The sequence below is a fragment of the Spodoptera frugiperda genome, chromosome 25 (genome assembly GCF_023101765.2).
Source record: "Spodoptera frugiperda isolate SF20-4 chromosome 25, AGI-APGP_CSIRO_Sfru_2.0, whole genome shotgun sequence".
Taxonomy (NCBI): Eukaryota; Metazoa; Arthropoda; class Insecta; order Lepidoptera; family Noctuidae; genus Spodoptera; species Spodoptera frugiperda.
The window spans coordinates 15,080,843-15,108,054 of NC_064236.1; the positions used below are offsets into that span (position 1 = coordinate 15,080,843).

General features: G+C 39.6%; 1 protein-coding gene across 9 annotated transcripts in view; it reads left to right on the forward strand.

The window, feature by feature from the left end:
• The window catches only part of LOC118267897 (transient receptor potential cation channel subfamily A member 1), a 186,039-nt gene that overhangs the window by 140,561 nt on the left and 18,266 nt on the right, over positions 1-27,212 (forward strand). For 7 of the 9 annotated variants that reach the window (XM_050703947.1, XM_035582156.2, XM_035582170.2 and 4 more), the window contains 9 exons: positions 2,098-2,254; positions 14,633-14,723; positions 18,849-18,918; positions 19,281-19,406; positions 19,622-19,918; positions 19,999-20,238; positions 22,871-22,978; positions 25,136-25,314; positions 26,222-26,501. In XM_050703947.1, coding sequence (XP_050559904.1) covers positions 2,098-2,254; positions 14,633-14,723; positions 18,849-18,918; positions 19,281-19,406; positions 19,622-19,918; positions 19,999-20,238; positions 22,871-22,978; positions 25,136-25,314; positions 26,222-26,501 — 1,548 coding nt within the window. Of the gene's footprint in view, positions 1-2,097; positions 2,255-14,632; positions 14,724-18,848; positions 18,919-19,280; positions 19,407-19,621; positions 19,919-19,998; positions 20,239-22,870; positions 22,979-25,123; positions 25,315-26,221; positions 26,502-27,212 lie in introns of all 9 variants that reach the window. The other 2 variants (XM_035582162.2, XM_035582178.2) reach the window with 1 other exon arrangement.

The following is a 27,212-nucleotide window of genomic DNA, read 5'->3' on the forward strand; positions in this document are numbered from 1 at the left end:
TAGACTAGATTAGAAACACTGTTTCTTAAAGGGTTACTCTGACTTATAACAATTAGAAATGATCGTAAAAACAACTTATATTACTTGTTCAAACGTTTAAAGCATAGCGTACATTACCATAAACTTAGGTCACATTTAGTTCCAAACCTTGCCGCCGCGCCCTAATGGCGCTGGCGAGCCCTTAAAATAAATAAAGGGGAGACTGAGTAGAGTTTCCTTTTTTATAACTAGATGGTGTTGGGATCGAGTTAGATCGCGCTATGGTTTCGTTACACGCGTTTCATGACCCTCGGGCGAGCGAGCTCAGACATCACGCAATCTGTAGCCTCCATACTCTGATCTTTAAAAATTGTATCATCCAATAGGGTATACAATTTATATTTTTGAAAACTGTTCACCGCTGAACAGTTAAGAATACCTTAAAATTAATACTGAATGTATCTATGAACCTCGTTTTAGTGGTCGTAATGACTGTTTTACGAGGTGTTATTCTTACATTTATTATGGGCCGGTTGAAGTGTTATTTTGCAGGCTCTGTGATTTTGATATATTTTGTGTGATTTATATTAATAGTTTGTGTGTGTGCGTGCATTTAAGGTATAATATTACTTAGAGTCTATTACATGATATCTGATTAAGATATTGTTATTCGAACTGACGAATAAAATGACGATTTTTTATACGAAATATGTTGTATAAAATATGTGAACGATTAGCTAGAAGAGAAGTTCAAATGTGATTATAACAATTATTTTTAATATACATTCTAGACAACATAAGGAACTGGATTTCTAAGTAACAGTTCCTTTATTAGAGCTACCACAAAATGTGTTAATTTTAGTTACAAGTAAAATTCAGGTTTGGTAAAATCAAAAGCGAAGTGTACTGCCGTACTTAGAAACATTTTAAGATTACTTAAAGTAATTCTTAGTAACAATTTTGGCCCGAAAATAATTACTAAGAACTGAGTTAAGTAACCATTAAATGTTATTAGATTGATGTTTAGAAATTCAAGTAAATTAATATTAATATTAATGTGTTTGATTTTTATTTGTCAGTCCAATGGTCGAGAAAAATATTATTACTAAGGGATTATTTTTGCAACGCCAGATAACTTTATCGGCAAAATAATTTAGAATTTTTGACAATTATTTCATACGAAATTTGTCTTTACCTCAATTTTATTTAATGAATAAAATGTATCTGTTGATTGAAAAATCGGGCCTATGTGAGTTGATTTTTTTTATTTTTCGAAAGTTATTCAGTAGGAACTGGAGTCACGTGCTATGTCTGGTGAATAGCCGTTGGAGTTCTTGCAGAATAATATAAATCTTACCAAAACATACGTAACTTAACATAATAACTCCAACCTGATCTTTAGAAATGCAAAAAGAGTTACGTCTGATGTAAAAGAGACCTTTAGATTATAAGATTGGGTTTAAATCACAACGGCTCAAGGGTAACGATACCATTCACAAAAGCTCCTCTCAATCAATGCTACACCTGAACCAAAACTGGTCCAGACCTATTATGTACGACCTCAAAAACGTAAGACGAAGAAAGAACCGGATTTTATGTAGACTTTAAAAAAATCTTCAACTTATTATACCTATCTATTATTATTTAGCCGGAGGCCCTTGTAAAAATATAGGTCTATATTATATACCTTAAAAAAAAAAAACAAAAATGAGATGTCTGTATGATTGTAAAGAAATAGAACATACGTACTAAAATTGTTCGAGTATGAGAAATCATGAAATAGAAAAAGTAAAATAAGTAATAAGTAATGACTGCCTCGTTATAGTGGTTCAAGTGCGACTGCCGTCAAGGGGTTTTGGGTTCGATTCCCGGGTTGTGCAAAGTATTGCTGACTTTTTCGGATTTACAACAAAAATTGTGAAAAGTGGGTGTAAATTGTTTAGTGGCATTACGTGCCATAATGTGCACCTCTGCCTAAACTTTCGGGGATTAAAGGCGTGACGATATGTATGTATGTATGTGAAAAAGTAAAAGCTTTGTTTTTATTGCTCTATCAGAAAGACGTACCGTACCACGTATTACAACAATACTCAATTTATTGTTTTTCTTTGTGTACAGGCAGCAGAGAGTGGCAATGTGGAGGACTTTATGCGTCTGTACCTGAGCGAGCCATCGCGGCTGGCAGTCAGGGACGGTCGCGGTCGCACCGCGGCACACCAGGCAGCAGCTAGGAACAACACTAACATACTACACTTCATTAACAACTACGGGGGAGGTAAGTACTTGATCCATGTATTAATTTATTTTAATAACCCTAATTCAGTAAACAGATTTACCCAAACAAGAGTCATTTCAAATAAATGGTAACTGCCATACGAGGTAACTTGACTAGTTTCAAGCTACACTATTGGTCCATAATCATTAGCAGCATTGCGTGACAAGCATCGTAGCGTAGCCAATCGTTGGTTTAATAATAATAAATTTCACGAGAGTTATAATACAGAAGAAGTAAATAAATACAGATTCATACGGTATTTTATTGACTCAACTAAGAAAAATAAACACAAAAAAATGCACATACAATACATAACAATATTCTCTAATTCGCAACACAGTCCTACAATATATATACCTACAAAATTAGGCGCACATGTCTGCAAATTATATAGTCCACGGAATTAAAACCGCTAGCACCCTAACGGGTTTTACAAATTGCACTGACATTGGAATCATAATTGTGCAAAAGTATGCACGCAAAGGTGCACCTTTTGTTCCCGATGGTAGGCACGTCTGACAGATGTTATTTGAACAATATGTATAGTATTAATAGCTTTACAATAATGGTATTTAAAGGTACGCGTCCACAAGCCCGCATCGTACGCACCGCACGCACCGCACGCAACGAATTTTAGTTTGTTGTATAGAAACTCATACAATTGCGTCCACTGATCCGCATCATCAGCAATATCTACATACGATGCGTACTGATGACTTAATATGGAATGCGGACAGTGCGTGCGATGCGTACGATGCGGGTCTGTGGAGGCTTACCTTAAGACGAGGAAATTTTACCAAAAACGGTGTAAAAACACAGTACTACTGTTTTTTTAGCTCCAAAATCGCAAGATTCGTGCGCAAGAATCACAAGCAAAGTGAGGAAATAATAGTATTAAACATAATTATAACGTTACCATGCAACAACGTTAAACTTATTTTCTGTTGAGAATAACCTTCTTGATGAAGATCCTAACTAAGCTTCAGGTATTAAATTGACTCCTAATGAATGTCAATGAGTAACGGGCGCTGCGTATAAGCCCAAGCCTTGAGGGACGTAGATTTTAAAGTCCAAAGGAGATCTGCAATTTATTAACGGTAACCTGAATATTTAAATCCTTGGCAAAAAGAGGAAATAGTGCAAAAACTGGAGATTTACCTAGTCGCAGCGAAACTTCGTGTAAATTAATTTCTTGTAAGCTACTGAGTCTTAAAAGTTTAGCTGAGATTGCTTTTTACAGAACTTGAAACTATTTTTGCTAAAAGATGATGTTAATCCTTACGTCAGTATGTTTTTTGGGAGTACATTAATTTCGAACGGACGCAACTTTTTATTTGGCAAAGTTTGTTATTTTTTGTTTTCCGAACATTACATCATAAATCAGGGTCGCGATTCTTGGAAAAGCGTGAGGTAGTATACAATCTTATGTACACAGATTCATGTAATTTTCTTATTTTTTAAATGAAGAGAATCGAAAGTAGTTAAGTAGGTCATTACTATGCTCTTATCACGTATCCATGCAGCCCATTACCATACTACAGTCATGTTCTTAATGTGTGTATTGCCACTGTAGCTGTGGATATATTAGCCATAATATTATGATACACCTGACACTAATCAAATTTCAAATTGAATATTCATCCCTGAAATCGAACCAAGGACTTCAAGTGGACCGTTACGTAACAGCAATAAAGATGTCAGATTTATCAGAGATATTTTTTTTAATTAAAAAAATATAAATGTTTTTTACCTGAACTTCAAAAATATTGCCCCAATTTTTTTTTGTATTCCTTAAAGATTTAAGACATTTTTTGTCATTATCATTGTCGACAAAAATAGTTGTCATTTAGACGACCTTTATATGTCCTATCAATTAAAGGGCAAAAAAAATTAAATAAAAACCTACACCGGTTAGATGTTATGTCTGGATAAATCGGACCGGTGACCGTGAGCGTTGACAAAGGCGGACGGGAGAGACCCCTGCGCCCGGCGGCAAGGCGCAGGCGCACGGCACCCTAAGCGGCTCAAATAAACCATCAGCATTTCGAAAACTTCCGCGGACGCGATAACTTGTTGCACTCATACTTCATGTAGTTTGCAACTCGGTTCAAGTCAAAGTCATGAGTCGATTCTGGGAATCGATTATCGAAGCTACGGCTTATCTCGCTTCTGTTGGAATTAGAGGTGGTACCGGATCCCATTGCTTTACGCGTCAGAATAATTTGGTGGCGTTGGGGTTCGTGCTCAGAGGAGGTGCAGGTGGGTTCCTATTTTTTTTTTCTGGTGATTTTAAATTTATAATAGGTTTTTAAAATTTTGGTAGGAGTTTGGTGATTTAAGTTAAATTGAATGCAAAATTTTGACTGTCAATAACTTACAAACAAACCCTTGTGGTGTGATAATTTGATTAATGGTGATATTATTTGGTTCTTCGGCCTTTATTGTTGTTTCTAATTAAACGTCAACTTTAAAAATGTAAACGAAATAACATCGAATGTTTTAGTTTTGTTTAAAAATAATATGTTTTTGAACTGCCGACGCTATCAAAACAATATGTCAACGTCAATTCAATACTAAAACTTCTGCGAATAAAGATTTTCTTTATTTCTTTACTTGATAATTGTAATAAAAACAACTTGGAACTGTGCCCTAAAAAGTCGTATTGCCATTTCTATTTTATTTTATATTCAAAAACATATCAAATGTTTTGTTTTTATTACGAAAGTGAGGTTATGTTTTGAGCGGTACGTTCTATGAAGGTTATACTAATTACAAAAACGATACCTATTTACATTGATATTATAATCGATTGTTTTAAAAAACTTAGGACCTGATGAGCTTTTAGCATTAAACTATACAACTTAAAAATTTTGCTGCCTAACATGTTTGATATCCAAAATTATGAACTTTGTCTAACTATTACGTACTTGAAATTTTATATTAATCAGAGTTGGCCAATTTTTCGGTTCATAATGGTAACGTCCAAAAGTTTTAAGCAGTAGTCGATAAGTTGATCGTAAATTGAGTGTCCAATAAAAAGGATTTTTGTATTTACAAAATATCCTGTGACACATATAACTCGTCAGGTAACACCACTAAAGTAATAATCTAGAAACTAGGTCGTGGCAAAGGTAGTGCGTACTTTCAGATATATTGAAAATGCACTAGAATTTTTCACCCATATTGCTGTCCAGGTCCAGGCACTGAGCCGTGAACAAATTAGATTATACACTTTATTTTCCGAGAACTGAAGGACACGGGGAGTTTTACGTCATACAATATTGGAAAAAACTGATAGTTTCTTTTACTCAATTATAAAAAATACATACGATCCGAGGTCCCCAGGTGATCTAGGTCAGGCTAGTAATGGGATTTTTTTCTATTTTCAAAATATCCAGGTCAGGTCTACCAGGTCAGGTCAATTAGATTATCTCCAATATTTTTAAATTCCTAGTAACAGCTTTTTTTTGAGGGGGGAAAATCATTCAATTACCTCTCTCGCCTTAGGTGAGATGAGAGGGAGTGTCAGTCTCTTAGTGATTAAAAACTACCCCGTTTATCATAAGCCGGTAACCAGTTACGCTGTCCGAAGCTCCGGATCGGGCCTACTGGGCCCCATCTGTGATGGTCTGGCTCTAGTAACAGCATTCGATCTAAAAATATATCCTCTAACGTTATATGCCAACTAACATTGATGTGTTTAGGTTTTAAAACTATAAATCTAATTTACCTGGATATCGCACTCAGCAAGCGCCACTAAGTGTGAGAGCTACAAGTGGGTGTCGACTAGATCAAAGGAATTTTTGTTGCCTTTCCTTTGCAAACTTTCCAAACTAATTAACCAAGTACTTTATCAGCATCCTTACGTCACGCTTTTTAATATTTAAGGGAGTAAGCAGAGATTATGAATAGAGAAACTATATGAGTAAAGGTTATCTTATGGTTAAATTCATGTAATTGGGGATGAATTTATTCGCAAATGTATACTGGATACAAAACTTATAAGTTGAAATAATTATAAGTTGAAGTTATTATACTAATTTTAAATTCCATGTAAGATAATCTCCAAAATGTTTGACTAGGTGCCTACTAATTTTGAACCACTCTGAAGGCTCAAAGTCATTGCAGCAGCATTGTGCGACAAACGATGCCACAAGCGTCTCGCAACTAACTGAAATACTTTATTATTTTCAATTAAGTTTTTTTTTTTATTTAACAATACTAACGACGTATATGTATGACGTCATCGTTGTCATAAACCTAATTGGTTGTTCTTTTTTATTATGTCAACTTCATAATATGTTCTTAATAATTATCTGAGTGGTATTTATGTGGGTGTAAAAGAAAATGGTAACCATTTATTAATAGCATAGTTTCGAAATCATACGAATTGGAGAAAATATATTTTTGGTTAAGATGTAAACAAAGTTATTGTCTCGCCTATCATTGTAATATGATAAGCGACCAATATTATTCGGTTTCGAAAACAATGTTCATCAAAACAATTAATTGTGTGGATTGTTATTTTTAGATGATCTTTTTTGGGTAGATTATTATTTATGTCTTACCAAAACATTCCTGATGTTTCTCGAATTGGAAAGAAGAGGCGTGATTTCATCCTCTGTACCATAAAGTCTTATAATAGGGTGGATACCCTTGTAAAGGACTTTATGTGTAAGAAATGTGATCACATAGCGGTGGCTACCATTTACTGTCAATACGAGTATCAAATAATATTAAGAACAATACTAGGTACTTACTTTGACTTCTCAAAACTTTCAAGAAGCTGTTCACAACTTTTTAAATCTATGTAATGAGACAATGAAGACTGCCTGGTTTAGAATTTTAGAATTTCGTGCTGTAGCAATTTTTTTTTTTTTGAGGTTTAAAATCATCCAATGGCTTCTCCCGCCGTGGTTGAGGCGGGAGGGAGAGTCAGACTCTTACTGATTAAAAACCACCCCGTTCCTACTTCTGCTTTGAGCCGGAGCTTCGGTAACCTTTTGCGTTGTCCGCAGCTCCGGATCGGGCATCGGCCCTAATGGGCCCCATCTGTGGTGGTCTGGCTCTTGAAGGCGCGCGCGGAACGCGACGCGCCTTATGCACGGGTCTGGTTCTGATCGGGCGGCGAGCTACCCTTGCTCGTCGTCCGCAGACTCGCACTTACTGTGGCCGGAGACCATCACGAGATCCCCGACACCCGGAGTGTCTTTTGCGGCGGCTGGGGCGTGTAGAGGATCATTCCCACGCGCGCTCCGCCTCCTCCTTAGCTAGCATAACTGCTTTGCAGGAGGAGGCGGCGTCCCATTCCCTCTCGCTCCGCACCATAGCCTGAACCAGGGCTGGACGTGAGAGATTACCGTAGCCGATCACATCCCTAAGGACACGGCGGTGCTCAGCACATGCAGGGCACACCGCTACTGTATGCTCCACCGTGTCCTCGTGCACCCAGCCATCGGTTGCAACAGTCGCTGCTTCCATTCCGCTTTAGGGAACAGAGAGTAAAATTCCCTAAGAAAAGGAGGATCCTCCGACCAGGCGAGGTGATCGTGCCTGGCGGGTTTTCTGCCCGACTGTTGTTCGTTGGGACTTCTGTCATCTGTCACTTGTCAGAATATCGAAACACCGCCATGAGATCGCGCCGTGGAGTGTCGCCCCGGCGACGCGCCTCCGAACGTAAGCTATATACGTGGGCGAGCACTTTCGCTTCCAGATCCCACGGTGATGATCTTGCAAGGAGGTTAGGTAGGTGCGGTACCCACGCATCATCCGAATGGCCATGACCCTCTGGGATGAGACCAGCGCGCGAGCTGGTCGTCGCCTCAGATTTGGCGCCCACACCGGGGCCTCATACAGGGCCATGGACCGCACGATCCCCGCGTACAACCTCCGGCAGGAGGTGTTTGGTCCTCCGAAGTTGGGTAGAAGCCGCTTAAGAGCAGCCCTCGTCCGTTCCAACTTGGGAGCCAAATGTCGGAAATGTTCCTCGAATTTCCACCGCCTGTCGAGAACGAGTCCCAAGTACGTCACGTCATCGTCACCTCGATATCGATGGAAACCTCTCCTGCCATCATCTGGAAGTCACCTGGAGGTGGCGCGTTCCTGCGGCCATAAAAACACATGGCCTCGGGTTTATGAAGCGCCACCTCGAGTCCCAGCTGCCGGATCCTTTCAACGACTATCGCAATCACTCTCATCATCAGATCGGCCGCCGCCTCGTGCGACCTCCCGCGTGTTAGCACCAGCGTATCGTCAGCATAGCAAACCACGCTGACGCCGGTCGGGAGGTCAGTGGGCAGCACCCAGTCGTAGCCTATGTTCCACAGTAGCGGTCCCAGGACCGATCCCTGTGGAACACCGCACGACATCTCTCGCCGGTTCCACTTACCTCGGTAATTGGGGTAGATGACGGATCTGTCCGTCAGATAAGCCTCGACTACACGACGTAGGTAGGTAGGTACCCGATGATACCCTAGTGCCTCCAAAATGCAGCTCCAGGGCAGAGAGTTGAAGGCGTTGGCGATGTCCAAAGATACCGCCACTACGACCTCACCCCTGGACACTGCAGATGGCGACCACCGTGGAGCGCCCTCTGCGGAAGCCGAACTGGCTGTCCGCGAGGTCTGGCCCTGTACCTGTCAGGTGCGCGACGAGGCGGTTTGAAATGATTCTTTCGAATAATTTTCCCACCTCGTGGAGAGTAGCACGATGGGCCGGTACGCGAATGGAGAGTCCGCAGGGCGCCCCGGCTTCTTCACTAGGATCAGTTTACCAGCCTTCCATGACCGCGGGAACTGGCCCCTCTCCAAATATGCGCTGAAAAGACCAATTAGTCGAGGCCTGAGAGTCTCCGAAGCCAGGAACCACGCCTTGCCAGGTAATCCGTCGGGTCCCGGGGCGGTTCTTGGCGCCCATCCGGCGCACCGCCACTCTCAGCTCTGCCTCGGTCACTTCTGGTGCTGTTTCGTCGTCGTCATTGCGGTGGCCCGCATCAGGCACCGCAGGGGGCGGGGTCATGCACGGAGGGATGTAGCCCCTCTGTGATTAGGGGAACAAGGTGGTGACCACCTCTTCTACAACCTCTGGCCAGAGACTCTGTGTCAGCGGGGGAGCCAGTGTGGAGAGCTTGTCACGCACGATTAGGTAGGGGCGTCCCCACGGTTCTCTGTCCAGTGTCTCCATCATCTGCTGGCGGGCCTGGTTTTTGGCACGCCGGATTCCGTAACCCTCTTACAACTCTTCTTGTAACCCTCATACAACTCCGCCTCTAGCTTTCGCGTACGGAGGACGGTTACGTAGCCTGCGGTGCCTAGTGTACTGGCGTCGCGCAGCAACGCACGCATTGCGCAGAGCAGCTAGCTCATGCGACCACCAGTACATCTGGCGCTTGCGCTGTCCTGGACGGACCCGCGGCATCGCCACGTCACAAATCCTAGACATGGCGTCTTGGAGCCACCGTGCTTCCTCATTAATGTCGGCAGGCCTGTCCGGGGGTATATAACCCAGGCCTGTACGATTCCAAGAATAGCTCCCGGTCTAGCTGCCTCAGCGGCTAACGCGGGCCACAAGGGGCCTGTCTGACCGCTGGGTCCGCGGACTCGGCGGAGACATTAAACCGGATGTAGCGGTGGTCAGATTATGTCTCCACCTCCTCCATGACGCACCAGTCGACGACACGCGGTGACAGAGCGGGGCTCGCGAACGAAATTTCCACCACCGATTTTCCTTGCATCCGCACACACGTGGGGACAGAACCCCGGTTCAGGACGACTAGGCCTATCTTTAGAGCCCAGTCTTCCACGATCCTACCCCGCGTGTCGGTAGTCCGGGAACCCCAAACCAAATTCTTGGCATTGAAGTCGCCGAGGACGAGCACACTGAGGAAACGGAACCTGACGACGACGTCGACCAACTCCCTCAGGGAGTTGTGAAACTCGGTGAGGGTTCGATTCGGAGAGAAATACACGCCCACCACAGCGATCTCTCCGAACTGTGTTGCAACACAACCCCGGCCTCTTTAAGCACCCTCAAGAGTCGGGGTACCGGCGACGGCCGACGAGATGATGGTCACCGAGCCATCCAAGTCCGTCACCCAGTGATCTCTGGGCGGAACGAAATATGGCTCGGACACCACGGCGACATTAATCGACCACTGCGCCATGCTCTAGAGCAAGAGGTCCTGAGCGGCAGCGCAGTGATTGATGTTCGCCTGGAGGAGGCGCAATGGAGTCACAATTGACAATCCATCACGATCTCCCCGGCGGCATTACAGCTAGTAGCGGCCGCGGCGACAGCAGCAGTAGGGGAAGCGGTTGCTACTGCAGTGGCGGCGGTGGGAACGACAGGGGTGGCGGAGGGCCTAGCCATGCCCTGGTTTTGGAAGGAGGGGAGCAGATTTTGCTCCCGACCCGGTGATTGGCTGGCTTACCAACTGTCGCGCATGCTTGACAGTGTAGCGGGGCCGAGCACAAGCCGGCCTTGTCACCAGGTTGACCGCAGCGAAAGCAGCAGTCACTGCGGTCCACCTCTGAGGTGCACTTAGTGCTCACCCATGTGGCAGCGGTAACAGTTCATAGGCCGAGGCTCGAGCAGTTTCACCTGCGCCCAGACCCAGCCCACCAGGAGCCTTCGACCCTCCTTTATTTTCTTGGCTGCTAAGACGGGGCAGCTCACAACAACCGTTTGCAACCCCGAAATGTCTGCACGGATGGTACCTGCCGCAGCCACTATCTCCTCCGCCGTCACAGAGTCGTCCAGGCCCAATATGCGCAAGTCTAGGCACTTGATGGGCCTGGACACGCGAGGCTCGTCCGTCCCGAGACACGCCCTGAGCCTTTCGGCAAGAGCGTCAGCGGATGGACCGCTGCCCGCGCCGGGGACCTCGTAACACACGTGAGATTCGTAACACACCTGATGAAGTTTAGGTATTGAATATATACGTCGCTGTCCATCCCTACCATCAAATACGTTTTGTAACATCATCATCATCTACAGCCCGTGAGAGTCTACTGCTAGATGGTGAGCCTCCTAGACTAAAGAGGGGTTTGTCGTAATTTTCACGCGTGGCAGGTGAACTGGAGATGGCAGTTCAAAGATTCGGGCTTATACCTCATACACTGCAGACCGGTCTTTGTGCAGTCTCAGTCGACCCTTACGACACTTACAGGAAGGGTAGAGGAGGGTAGGTGACAAATGTATTCATGTCTGTCGTCACCGAGATACTTTATCATGATCAGCCTCTGATTACTCCACTGCTAATAAAAAAATTTCTTCTCACATCGAGAAGGAAAGAAGCTCTTTCTCGGCAGCCGCACTCGGCACTTGCCACTCGACCAACGAGGCAAGTGGTTTTTTTATACATATATTATTGCGATATAAAGAAGATGTATAAGTAACCTGTATCGTCCCTTTTTACCACCAATAATTTCTTCGTTTCGTAACATAGAGAGGAAATAGGTTAGCAAAGTAAATCGAAAATCTCATTTCGTAGTTCGGTCAAAATTGACTTTTCAGAAACACTCAATCAATATAACGCTTATTCATGATGCTCATAAACTATTCACTTTAAGCCTACAAAATATATTATAATACTCGTAACCAAACATGGACTAGGAATGTTTCTTAGAATTTTTGTTCCTATGAACTCATGATTAAATTTACTCCCATGTTATTATTTGATTAGATAAAGTTACAAAAACATTTCATTAGGTACCTGTTTTCCGCCCGCGGCTTCACATACGCGGTCAAAGGAAAAACGTAGCCTATGTCACTTTCCTGGGCTGTAACTATTTTCAGACACAAAAACCACAATAAAAACGTCCCATTGTGACATGAAAGAAAAACAAATAAACAGAGTACATTACTGAGTAATTAATAACAACGCCTTACTTTGTTTTTTGTCCTGTCCGGATATGCGGCACTCATCATCAGCCAGCTAAACAAATGTCTCTTTCTTTAGGGGGGATTGCCAGAATCTCCACGCCTGACATTTACAGGGTTACAATAAGGCTTCTTATTCTATTACTCACCCAGCAGAAGTTGGTAATTGCAGGAAACGCACATGCACATTAATCTTCCCATTTCGCTTATTGCCACACTTAGTGCACATATTTTCATACTCTCTTCTTCCTTCTTCTTCTTCAACCTATTGGTTGCATGGCCCAGGGATCAGATTTGAAACCGACGAGTACCAGTCCCGAGACCTACTCCTGAGTCGAGCTGTAAACAGGACAGCCTTACTTTATACGATAATATAATGTACCTCATATACCCGGCTGCCTGATTGCACTACACGGCAAGTTAATTAAAATGGACTTGTTCAATTAATAATCAATATCCACCATGGGCCAGCAAAGTTTGATATTTAGGTTTTGGTCAAGTAATAACATGGTCTCTGGAATTACGCCCACTGTTAACCAAAATGCTCACATAAATAAAAGCTGAGTTATTTATTTACACTTCGTTGCACAATAACAGTGGACAACCAAACATCTAGATATATCTGTTTTGTCTTTTGGAATCATTTTGTAAACAACTTCTGCCTACTAAGTATAAGGATAAAACATATTATACATAGATTTACGAGAACTTTTCAAGAACAAAAAGGTGTGGCAAATTCTTGCTCATAATGACAATCGTTGACCAAACTAGCGTACTATTATCAATCCATGAGATGTTTTGAACCACTTTTAAATGATAGGCAATAGAGCCCATATTTCCTTTACATGAAGGTAGTATTTAACTAGAGGGAGTAGAGATTATAACTACTCAACTGCCGCTGCAACAACTAACAAACTCCTGTGATATCATCATAGCTCCCTGAGTGCACTTTCCAACATCAACAATGTAGATAGAGCACTGCGGTTGATTACCAACACAAAGTTGAAATATTGAACTTTGATAGTGTGCTAGAACAGGCGAACTAGATCAAGGCTGTATTGCCTTTTTATCTCGTTACGTCCTATATTGGGTTGCCAGTTTCGTAAAAAGGCCGACACAGGGTTACGTGGCAGAGAAACTCAATTATCTGACCGACCGAAGGATCTGTGTCAATCCAGCCGGTTCATTTTGGTGTCACAGGATTCCAACTAGTAGGAGACCAGATTTAAAAGTTCTTTTTAGGCAAACAAGTAGAGCTAGTTACGTAAATTGAGTAGGCTTATTACAGATTTTAGAAGGTCGGATCATAAGTTCTTGTCTATACAAGAACTTATGATCCCACCTTCTAAAATCTGATCATATGATGTTTCGAGTACTACCGTGAATGTCTGAAACTGTACAAAAGTCGAAACAATCCGCGTAATCCCCTGTTGATAATTGAACTCTGACATCGCCGACGCAGGGTAATCGCGACGCCCGGGCTAAGGACGGCGCAAGCGCTCGATGATCGAGAAAATTAGTGCATTATTTTTTTTTTAATTTTTGTTTGTCGCTCTGACTGTTCCGGATAATTTCGGAAATGGTTGTACCAATTTTGACGGGACTTTTATTGTAAGGTAGCTAATGTACTAAAGAGCAACTTAGACTATTTGTATTTAAGAAAAAATATTTTACTTATTTTAAGTTCTGTCAGAAGTAATTATTCTACTCGGATAAAATCGTGGGAAACACATCTGGTAATATATATAAACAACGAACAAAACTAGAATTTATCCCTATTTTAAATAAATGGTAAAACCGAATTCAGCAGAAAGTCTTCATTATTTATTCAAATAAGTCTGCAGCTTGAAGTAGTGTGGGCCTTTGCCTTTCATAGTACCGATAAATCATTTTAATTGTTAATGTCGTCATTTATATGCAGAATTTGTAAGTTTTGCTGTAATTTTAGACCCTCGTTCTAGATTGGTGACCTTATACGACGATTTATGTCGATCATAGCCAGATTAAGAAAGTTCTAAATAGTTCTAACAAGAACAGAAGTACAGGCATTCATTTTTAAAAGACGAGAATAAGTAAGGTCTCCTATATACTAATGTAAAACTTATTATATGCTTATATGCTATTTTGAATTGGAAAGGACATTGACATAAAATGATATAGATAGGACACCCGCGTCATTGTTGCAGGGTGAACTAATGGTAATGGTATGGGCTGCATACATTGAGGCAGCTTCTCGAAATATTAATGTAATTCGATTAACAGTGCAAAAAATATTGTTAGTTTTTAAACTATCCGGTTTCACAGGCATATGTTATTTAAAATTTTAATCCAATAGAAAATTAGTTAATATCAAGTCATCAGTAAGTCAACTTGTAGCAGATTTGTGCTGATTGACCCAAAATGATTTCAATCTAATACTCACATTACTTAGGAACGAGAGCGATGTCGATAAAGGATGTATTTTTATCTTTCTCAATGTAATTATATTGTTTGTTTCAGACTTGAACGCTAAAGACAACTTTGGTAACACCCCGCTGCACATCGCCGTTGAAAACGTTGCTTTGGATGCTATCGAGTTTTTGCTTCAACAGTAAGTCACATTTATAGTATTCTATTTTTTTTTTTATGGAACAACGCCGGTAAACGCGCATGGACACTTGAAACACCATTACAAGTGCGTTGCCGGCATTTTGGGGGTTAGAAATTTAAGGGTTTTTGGGGAATCGGGGATTGGGAAGATTGGGAAGGGGGAATCGGGTAGAGGCCCGAGGAGGTGGGGTTACCGGAGGGTAACCCCACTCACACAAGGCAAGCCTTGTTTCACGCCGGTTTTCGGTGAGGCCGGGTATCACTCCGGTCGAGCCGGCCCATTCGTGCCGAAGCATGGTTTTCCCACATTTAATTTATGAACGATTAAATAGACTATCAAGGTATGCTATATGTAACATCCACACACTTTTGCACTATAATATCTCCTGTGTAGTGAGCTAGTCTAAATAGATAGACTGGCCACCATGATCGAAATTGATCGAGAGATTTTGTTTATGAAACATATTATTCTCTATTCAGTTTATAAGACTAAGCCTAATGACGAGATGTTTGGTAGTGGATGCAGTAACAGTCCTACACTTCTCAATTATTAAGTGTTTCACTGAAATTATCATGCACGATGTAGTATGTACGACAAACGTAGCATCTGCAACATAAAAATAAGTAGCCTCAAGGTCAAATTGTAGTAAGCACATAATAAATCATTTTGCGGTTAAAATACTGATAAATCTTTGTTAGGTGAGCTTTTTCACAAATGCCTTGGGACTGCCTTTTTGTCATTAGTAGCGAGAAATTGCTGTTTACTTTGCCTTTATATGTCGTGTAATGTTTATCAAAAATAATTACTTTGTTTACTTACAAACCATATTTACAACGAATCATATCATTCGTTGATCATTCGTTGATCACCGTGACAATTTATCTGGGGGCACGGCAGTGCCCCCGCCAAGTCGAGCAAAAAAAAGCGGCACGGCCGTACCATCCTTTTCTCGAAGCAATTCGGGCCTTTTTCGACCCCCTATAATTCGGTTGTGGATAAAGCAAGAAACCTGAATCTTCAGTAACTAATCCGGCATTGTATAAACACGGAATATTTAAAATTTCAGTCAATTTGAACCAGTAGTTTAAGAATGACAACTTGTTAAAGTTTCAAAATTTTGTCACTCACTGACTCACCGATCATCAAAAGTCCAAGGCACTTCTAGCAGACTTAGAAGCTTCATATTTGGAATACATATAGAGTTTAGTGTCTTAATCATGGGAAAACTTAAATATTTTGTAATTTCGGTCCAGTTTTCCAAATACACCAACTGCATCAATAACTTTGTAATCCCATATAAATATATGGGATTACAAAGTTATTTATGCAGTTGATCAATAACTTTGTAATCCCATATAAATATATGGGATTACAAAGTTATTTATGCAGTTGGTGGTTGGTGGTGGTTATAAATTTAATAGGTGTAGATAGGTACCTACCATATGAGGCAAGGGAGGGGGTATAGGGTGGGTAAGGGTGTGTTTAGCCCATGAAACTGAACAACATTATTACTTGTAAAATGGTCGACGTAATGAAAAACACATGATTGGACATGTCTTGAAGTACGAAAATCTAATGTTCATCGCGAACAATTTCCCATATGTATAGCCTATGCTATAACTATACATAAAAGTCAGGGCCTAAGCCTAAGTAATGCGCTGATGGATATAGGTTCTGCAGTGTTCACATCCGGTCAAGCTTACGTGGCACTTTCGAGAGTTACAAGTCTGGGCGGTTTACATCTCATTAATGTCAACTTTGGAAGTATTAAAGCGCAGGAATCATCAATTTGTGAATACAACAGATTAAGAAGTATTTACCGTCCAGACTTGTCAAAAATTGAGACATCAAAGCCTCCGAGAAAAGCCCATAGAGACAGGGAGTGGGCTTTGAGAAAAACTGTGGCTGAAGCTCAAGAAGTAGTACCGGAAAAGAAAAAGAGGAAGACTACATATAAAAATAAGAAAATATCATAAGACCTTTAACAAAATTCGTTAGAAGTAGATGGTATCAAAAAGAAAGGCTCTACAAAAAGAAGTGAGATCCCATCAAAAACATCCTGTAAAAAACCCAAGTCTCGCAGCTCAGTCTTTCTACCGTCAAAAGTTGTGAGATCCATGTAATACCAAGTCGGTTAATCTATTTAGTGTCTACTTGAAGGACCTTCTGTCTTAAATTATTACATAAGTTATTATCATGCCAATATTAAAAATATTTAACGTTTTAAACAAATAGATCGACTTGGACATCGCATGAAAACAAAATGAATATTACAATATTATATTAGATTCTTTAGTCTCTCGCGCCTCACGCGATTGAAACTCTCGTTCCTGTTGGTCGCTGGCCCGTCGTGCTGTGTAGTGTGATACATACTAATAATCAAATCAAGCGATGTCCAAGTCGATCTATTTGTTTAAAACGTTAAATATTTTTAATATTGGCATGATAATAACTTATGTAATAATTTAAGACAGAAGGTCCTTCAAGTAGACACTAACACCCGTATTCACAAACGATACTTTCCTCAGTGAAGTAGCAACGCTCTGCGAAGTAAGGCATTTCTCACTGCGTAACATCTGGCAAGCCTTTCAATTCATAAACGATACTTAAGCGACCCTTGTCTAAGCAAACCCGTAGCGTTGAATAGAGCTCTGTGATTGGTTCTCGTATGTTGCGTATTTCACGTCGCTGCTTGACGTTCATATCAGTTGTCATACAACAACGTCAAAACATAAACAGTTACCGGTAACCAAGAACAATTTTGGGTTGTCATACAACAACGTCAAAACATAAACAGTTACCGGTAACCAAGAACAATTTTGAGTTGTCATACAACAACGTCAAAATATAAATAGTTACCGGTATCCAAGAACAATTTTGTTAATATTTGTGTTGGTTTTATATTCACAAATATGGATACAATAACAAAATCGGGATCCGTAAACACAACTGTCTGTCTGTCCGAAAAATACTTATATTTCTCTAACAAGAAATAAACCTTGTGACATCTATTGCCATTGACAATGGCTATGCGTTGCTTAAAACAGCTGGCAGGCTACTTTAGCTGTGCGTTCATTTTGAAGGACGCATAGTACCAGCTGTCACTCAAGTATTGTTTATGAATTAGATTTAGGGGCCCTGTGCGCTCGCGCGCACTAAGAGACCGCATAGTATCGTTTGTGAATACGGGTGTATATATATTAACCGACTTGGTATTACATGGATCTCACAACTTTTGACGGTAGAAAGACTGAGCTGCGAGACTTGGGTTTTTTACAGGATGTTTTTGATGGGATGGGATTGTCTAAAGACACTTTCCAATCATTTTTCGGAACGTATTTCTTGGATTAGGATTTGTTTTTATGCCAACAATATTCCCAAAAATTTAAAAGATCATAATATATTGCGTCCTTGCACTATTGCTCCCTGACATTTACGTGGACACAGTTAGGTCACTGTAACTAGTGGGTCAATTTCGGACTTATCAAATTTGCCTGGCAAATTCCGGTCAGCGGTGTGGTGTGGCCGCGTCCTGTCCATAACATAATTAACCTGGTTTTATATGAGTGCTGGCCTCTCAAAATTTTAGTGTAGATATCTAGAACTACTATGACGTCAAAGGTTTTCTGCATCCTTTCTGGTATTCAGTGATTTTGATGAGTAAGAGTTTTCTAAAGCTATTGTTATCTATATAACCAGGCGTTTATTTGCGGAAATCCATTCTATACTCACAATACCTTAGATTTTTAGTTTTAATTCCGATTATGGATGTATTTTTTAACATGCGGTGTGCAGCACCGCCTTCACGCAATTTAATGCTCATTCATGCAGCAGAGGTGCATCATAAAAACACCCTCTTGACATGCAAATATACCACTCGACATATGTTTAGCTCCTCCACGGAGCATCCTCCGGAGGTATTTAGTCGTTAAGAGTTCACTGTTCGACTTTCTATTGCGTTTTTTTTTTCTTTAGATGTTATACATTGGAACGATTAGTGCACAGAAGTAGTATAAGCAGATCTTCTAAAATATCTTAGAAATTTTTATACTGTGATTTAGATTTTTACTACGAGTATATACGATAAACTTTTCATATTTTAATCACACGATCTTTTGTTTTCAGTCGCGTCGATACCAACATTTTGAACGACAAGAGCCAAGGTGCTCTTCATCTTGCTACAGAGTTGAATAGGGTAAGTTTTTATTACAAACCTGTTTTCCCGTTTACTTAGATAAAAGCAGCGCTCACTATCAGCAAGATTATGTGAAGGTTTGAGGTTAGTTCTTTTATGGAACATGACACTCGAGAATATAAATGTTCTACTGCATTATATTGAGATACTTGTTTTCTTATGCATTTCTTAGCACACTCAATGACTTCCACAGCATTCTTATAAACATAATATCAAGTTTTATTTCGAGGAATAACAGCGATGCACGTATTTAATACAGTCGCCAATTTTCACCAATTACGTTATGAGCCCCATATAATAGGGTTTTTTTTATTTCCATGATAGTTATCATAACGGTTAATAACGTATCTTCTCTCACTCAGGTTTCAGTCCTTCAAACCTTCGCGAAGTATAAAGACCAATTCAACGTAGAGCTTGGTGGCGAGCACGGCCGCACAGCGCTGCACTTTGCTGCCATACATGACCACGACATCTGTGCCAAGATATTGGTAACGTATTATACACTATCCTTATGAAATAAAACAACAGAATTGGCCGCGCCTTTGACAAGTAAAAGAGGCTTTGTTTTAAACTTTTGTAACTTTCTAAATCATGAGGAACTTGTTTCAAAATTGAGTTTATAATTTTTTTTACATAATTAGCTTAATTGCCCAACAGCGTTACCAAAACATTTTTATATTTATGCTAGTTTAAATCGACACAGATAACAGACTTAGGCGCTGAATGCAAGAGAGCTTGTAACAACGGGTACTATCCCATCCACGAGGCTGCTAAGAACGCGTCCTCGCGGACTATGGAGGTATTCCTCCAGTGGGGAGAGTCTAAAGGTTGCACCAGAGAATCAATGATATCCTTGTACGATAACGAGGGCAATGTGCCCCTGCACTCTGCCGTGCATGGAGGAGATATCAAAGCCGTCGAACTTTGCCTGAAATCCGGAGCAAAGATATCTACGCAGCAGTATGATCTGTCTACACCAGTCCATCTGGCTTGCGCTCAGGTAAATGACGATCTTTAATAATGTTAACTGTATTTATTTTTTGTTGGACTTTATTACAAGTTTTGGCATTCATGTTCCAGGGTGCCCTTGAGATAGTGAAGCTCATGTTCACCATGCAGCCGACGGAGAAGCTGGCTTGCCTGACGTCTTGCGATGTTCAGAAGATGACGCCGGTGCACTGCGCTGCGATGTTCGACCATCCTGACATCGTGAACTATCTAATCAACGAGGGTTCTGACATCAACCCTCTGGATAAGGAGCGCAGGTCGCCGCTGCTGCTAGCTGCTTCCAGGGCCGGATGGAGGACTGTGCAGACCTTGGTAAGTTAAAAAATATTTGTTTTTTAACTTACCGATTTGAAATAGGTCGTCAATAGGTGAGCAGACATATCACTTGAATAATTCGTTATCGGAGTCGTCGTTCGTAGGCAATCGCAACGCCAAAGAAGTATTAAGTGTGTTGGCGGCATTTTTGTGGATGGTGGTGTTTTTTTATGATGACGTATTATCATTCATGCCAAAGGTTTTCCTGCGTGGAGAAATAGTTCGTCGCAAGATTTATTTATTACGAATAATAAGATTCCAAAGTATTCATAATTTTCGATAGTAATAGTAAGGGTTGGTGTCTAAAAATAACTGTTTTCCCTTTTATCCTTTTGACATTGTACTCATGTGGGCGGTTCAATACTACAATCTCTATACAATGTCACAATCAACTATGTTACTATGTGAAAATTGTTCGGTACCTGAAATCTCGCCATTTCAAAATTAATATTCTAACAGAACTTGCAATAATAACACAAAGTTATTGTAAACTGTTATTTATTAAGTGATCTATGTTTTGGATGGGTGCAATAAAATGGTATGCTTCAATAGGATATACCAATAAAATTCAGTGTGATAGTGATAATCATCGTCATTCTCATCTACAGCCCATGAGAGTGTTGGACAATAAGCTTCCACTACTTTTAGATTTGCAATATATTTTTCACGCTAAGCAATCATATTTATCAGAGAGCACTGATGCCTAGTATCTGTCCAAAGTTTAGTCCTGTTACCGTCTTCTCCCGTCACCATATAGCCAATCATGTATGTACGCGCGAGCAAAGGACCGGAGCAAGTAGCGGTTTTTATTTTACATTTCTTTATTAGGTACCTGAATAATAATATATTCGTATACAATTATATTATTTTCTTACTAGGAAACCTATGGCGTATGAAAGGCAATTCATTTACTTAAAATGAGAGTAATTCGTTGTAAAACGAATAATTTTCCCTTAATTTGTAGAGGATTTTTTTTTAATGAAAAAGTAAGTCCAAAACCCAAATGGTGGTAGTGTATATCCATATAACATCCGCTTATTGAGTCTGTAGTATAGGTGTAGCTACTGAACAGTCGACAAATGTGGCATCGGTGACACTTCTCAATTCTAACAAATGATCGTTGCATTCGGTTAGACATGCCCCGCGCTCCGCAATGTTCGTCATTTGTTATTAGATCCACGGAAACGAATGGTAAGCACGTTTCGCATACATTTTGCTTCCAAACTTGCCAAAAACACGGTTGCAGGAGTTTATGAGTTTTCTTACCGATAAAATGAAGTTGGTTTAGATGTTTTCTTACCAACGTCGTCAAGAATTTTGTTTTCATTTATTTCAATTTTAATTTAATACAATAATTGTAAATTGTAGATGTACTCTCGATATACCAGAAAAAAATGTTGCAATCCCGCTCCCACGTCATTGATCTAATCAAGTGTCATTTACGGTAAGCGTCCACAGATTCGCATCGTAAGGACTACAATATGATGACGTCATACGGAGTGCGTACGATGTGGGCCTGTGGTCGCTTACCTTTAGGAAGCATCTACACAGATGCTTATGCTTACCGTTCAACATTCTAAAGTATCATTCGAGATTTGATACACATAATTCATATCAATACATAATTGAAGCGATCCTGGAGTCTGGTAATACAGAAACGTGTTATTGGTATAATAATAATATTAAAAATACTATGATACAGTTCAATAATAGTATTGTCATTTTAACACTCCCACGCTTGTATTCGTACCTTTCGTTACACATTAGGAATATGGACCTTTTATACAACTGACAAAGTGTGGGTGCGTCAAACACTTGATCTTAATTAAGTGGGAAATAAAGCGTGAAAACACTATTTCTGAGTATTTAATTATAAATAGTAAGTGAAAAAATGTCATAGCAGTGTAGATCAACCGTTAATATGTGTGGTGTGTGTGGTGAGACCAATCGCGTAAAATGTACATAATTATATTCGCAATAAACGTGTAGGCTACCTCGACAAATTAAAAACAATAAATCCGAGGAAAATCTATTTTTGAAACCGGTATCAGAGTATCGGCACGCTTCAACCAATTATACTTTAGAAACTTTTTGCCATAAACGCCTTAATTCTGATTGGGAGCTGCATAGAGTAAGTAATTTAATTTCCTTGTACGAACTGCTAAGGAGTGGAATATTTTGCCAGAGTCTATGTTTCTTGAGTATAGGTATAACTTGAATGTCTTCAACGCCCGACTACTGAATAGGTTGCTTATCATATGGACAGACGTGTTTTATCGTAGGCCGCATCATTGCTTACCACCAGGCGAGATAGTGGGCAAACATTGACACATCAATTATAAAAAAAATATATGATTATTAAGCTTTACGAGAAAAACTTCACTTGTTTAATAATATTCGCCGAAATATGTACAAAAATGGTGATAACAGGAATTATGTAGCTAAACACATTTCGCCTTCAGTAGGCATGCGAAAACTTAAAGTACATATAGGGTTACTACATATAAAATTTTATTATATACTTAAAAAAATCTTCTTGATATCAATTCAACCATAAGACAATTTGATAATTTCGTTAAATAATATCATTTTACAGACCAATTTTTCAAGGATTCGATAAATTTTTCAGATTCGTCTGGGCGCTGACATCGAGCTCAAAGATATAAACTCCAGGAACGTGCTCCATCTTGTCGTGATGAACGGAGGCAGGCTCGAGGAGTTCGCAGCCACGTGCAAGGTCAGTTCTCATACCACTTTTTGTAACTTTATGTCCGTGTGATATTTTATTCGTGATTATGAATGTTGTTCGATTTTTCTTTCTATTTAATCAACTTGGCTCTGTCCACAGGTTGAATTACATACAAAAGAGTAATATATTCTATGAATTATAGTTTCCTTCCTAATTTGTTCGTTGATCACTACATTTTGACAAAAGATATTATTTTACTTGATACAAGATAGATTAATCCAGCACTTTTCCTCAATCAACCTTCCTACCGTTTGAAAAAATGTCCGCCACGCAGTTAAAGTTACCTTTCTGAATTACTATGTTATCAAGTAACGAAGAACCCGCTTGATTGGGTTAATCCATTGGGGATAGGATGACTTAACCTTACATAACCAATCCTTCGCAGTATCCATTACCTTCCACAAAGTTAGAACGATTGACCGAACTGGATAACTTATTAAAGTTCTCAAGTATCTTACATAATAACTTAGTAATAATGACATTTATATTTGTGGTTATAGCATTTTTGTACGTTAATTAGAAAAAAAAGGTAATGTATGTGTATAGATATATCGATTTGAAATATCGCGTGACGTCACGTCTAGGTACATTTTATTTGTACAAATCACGTATTTGCTCTCACTTCTAAACTTTGATTCGTTTTATCTAAATAGTGTTATCTTATATCATAAAATAAATAAGTACGTTTCTAGTGATTTTTTATCAACCTAACTGACGGACTAAATAGATTTTTAAAGGACATCAACCACTTTGTATGGCGTTTGGGCTTGAACATGAACATGAAAATATTGTACTATTTTTTACTTTATTGAGCGGCTTACAGTACAAAGAAAACGTATAGATAAGAAACTTTGTATCAAATTAATAATTAAACATAATATATGAAAAAACTTCAACACTTTAAAATAAATCGTTTATTTGTGAAACTATTCATTTTCATAATGTTAACAAAACATTTTCTAGAAACTGAGCTGGTGGAGTTACATTTTCATGCCTTGCCCAACTTAAATACCATATCACAGACATGATATGAGCGCAGCAACCACTTACACTTACTTACTTAATGACCCACCACTTGTGGTGCGATCCATTGCAGTATAACTCGCTGCACTTCCACAAGATTAACATTGTGTCTTCTCCTGTGAGTGATTTCAGCTCCACAATTGACACAATATATAGATTCACTAGGCAAAATCGGAAAGTCCAAGTTTACGGGATCGTCGTCATGTTAAGCAGCTTCGTTGCCAGGGTTAACGTTTGAGCGGGTACTGAGTCTAAGAGTGAGCCGGGGTCATCGGATAGAAAACACTAGAATTCACAGTCGTCAAAAGTAGCCAAAATCGAAATAATATTCACAATATAATACGAAAAAGAACTGTCACAAAACTGTTGTCATGGCAGTGTCACCAATAATAACAATAATCAATTACAAAACTGTTTTTATTCTTATTTAATATTATTTATATTTACACTCCCGAATAGAAATCAAAATTCATTAAATATTATTATTAAATTATTTGTGAACTTCTTTTTCTCAATACAGCTGTTCAAAACTCTAGCCCATTTTGGTTGATGTCCTTTCATACCTCCTCATCATCTCTATTGGGTATAGATGCATTATCTATTCTGAATACATATATTATCCCGTCTTCTTAACATAATATCCAAATGCTACAAATTTTAATAAAAATATTTTAAAGATTTATTGTTTGAATTGGTGGGTTTATTTGTTTTTACTTAATTAATTAATATTTTTGCTGTTTCTTTTGTAAAATTTAGCTGACTACATAACCATTACTTGCTTAATATACTTTTTAATTACAGTTTTCTGGTATTTTAGCTTTTTACACTAATATTTTTTGAGCCAATGTAAACTAAATTGTATATGCGTTTCTTTGGTATTATAATTGAAACCATTTATATTTGAAACACTTTTTGCATGTTTTCTAACAATATTTTAATCTAATCTTTAAATTAGTTGCACAATTAATCTTACTCAACTTTAATCCTGCATTCAATAGTTATTCTAACACATTTCATATTTTTAAACAGCTTTTAGATCTTATTTTGCATAATTTACTACGCCTGTGTACTCACTAACCGAATTTCATGACACCATGTTCCACTAAACAGTCCACGTTACAGAATCGCTGTGAGAGGAGCCTTGCACAGCTTCTGAACGAAAAAGACAGCGCTGGCTGCTCACCCCTCCACTATGCCAGCCGTGAAGGTCACATTAGATCTCTGGAGAACCTCATCCGTCTTGGCGCTTGCATCAACTTGAAGAACAACAACAATGAGAGTCCCTTGCACTTTGCTGCCAGGTACGTAAGGTTTCCAATTAAGTAGGATTAGTGGTTAAATCAACAAACGGTTGTTTTTATGTATCTCGATCAAACTCAATAGATTGAACTTATTTTTTCTTTCTTACCTCTAAATACGAAACTGTCCAAATCTCTTCCAAACTAGTGAATATGCAATACAAAAAAGGAATTGATCTGAAAACCTTCTGCTTTTCTTTTGTTGAATCGAACTTTTGCCCTCACTTCCACCACTTCTCACGGGACTTTGCATATAGATAAAGAAAGAAAAAGTGTTTCTGGCACCTTCTCGTCTAGATGATTCCCTCTCTAGGTTTGCACGAAGAATTTGTCAGACATCTTTATCCAGAAGACAGAGGTCTATGAGATCTTACGCAACCTTTATGTGAAAAAGAACAACAATCCTGATGAGATTCCGACCGAGGGATATGCTAAAGCTAATAAGAATCCTAGTTCCGATACATCGATTTCTATTATTTATGAATTCTAGTCTAGTGTCGATAAGGTAACGTATGCAGATTGCACTAATCATAATTTTGTCAGGTTTTTTAAGCTGGCTCAAATGCACAAAAAGCCGTATGCCTAAAATAGGTAGCTAAGCCAGCCTTAATGACAACCTATCTCCCAGTGAAAACGGGCTGAATAAAACTCGGTATACCTTGAAAAGATCTTTCGATAGACAATTCGGTTTTTGGCGTAACCGCATCATTTGAATTTTGCGAAAGGTATACTTGAATTCCTTTAAGACCCGAGTATTGTAGGCTGATTAATCGACAAACCACCCGCACTCCATGCTCCTGCGCACGATACATAATTATTTTCCACCAGACGAAATAGTAACCAAGCGCTGGTCCTAGATCATTAATAAGAAATCTAAACATCCAACTGATTAAACATTTCATGATTACAGATACGGCCGCTATCACACCGCTTGCCAGCTGCTCGACTCCGATAAAGGAACGTTCATCATCAACGAGAGCGATGGCGAGGGGCTGACACCGCTCCACATCGCCTCTCGTGAAGGTCACACGAGGGTCGTGCATTTACTGCTGAACCGTGGTGCATTGCTGCACAGAGATCACAATGGACGCAATCCATTGCACCTGGCCGCCATGTCTGGGTACACCCAGACAATTGAACTTCTGCATTCCGTTCACTCCCATCTCCTAGACCAGTCTGATAAAGATGGGGTACGTTGATTTTGAAGTATATTATTTTAACTTGATAAAATGTTCGTTTTAAAGTTAAATCTATATATACTTGTCTGTCTGTCTGTATGTTCACGCATCATACAAAATTAACTGTTTCGATATCGATAAAACTTGGTATAATTGTACTTTATTATCTTGGGCATAACATTGGGTACTTTTTATCCCGAGAAGTATTATACACTAACGCACAAATTTAATTTTGCGGTACGCTAGACGCTGCTTTGGGGTATTGAAATTTTCAACATTTCGTCATAGATTTACATTTTCTAGGTTTTGAAGGAATGCAAATCCGATGGAGTTGTCAAAATGTAAATCCATTATGGCTGGTGCTTGAAATTTTTTACTTTTGGTAATTGATTTCGTTTTCTAGGTTTTCAAGGGCGGCAAATTCGATGATGTTGTCAAAATGTAAATCTAAATTGGCCGCTGCTCGAAATTGTTAACTTTTCATTATTGATTTCGTTTTCTAGGTTTTAAAGGGTGGTAAATCCGATGGTGTTGTCAAAATGTAAATCCATAATGGCTGGTGCTTGAAATTTTCTACTTTTGGTAATTGATTTCGTTTTCTAGGTTTTCAAGGGCGGCAAATCCGATGGTGTTGTCAAAATGTAAATCCAAAATGGCTGTTGCTTGCAATTTTCTACTTTTGGTCATTGATTTCGTTTTCTAGATTTTCAAAGGCGGCCCATC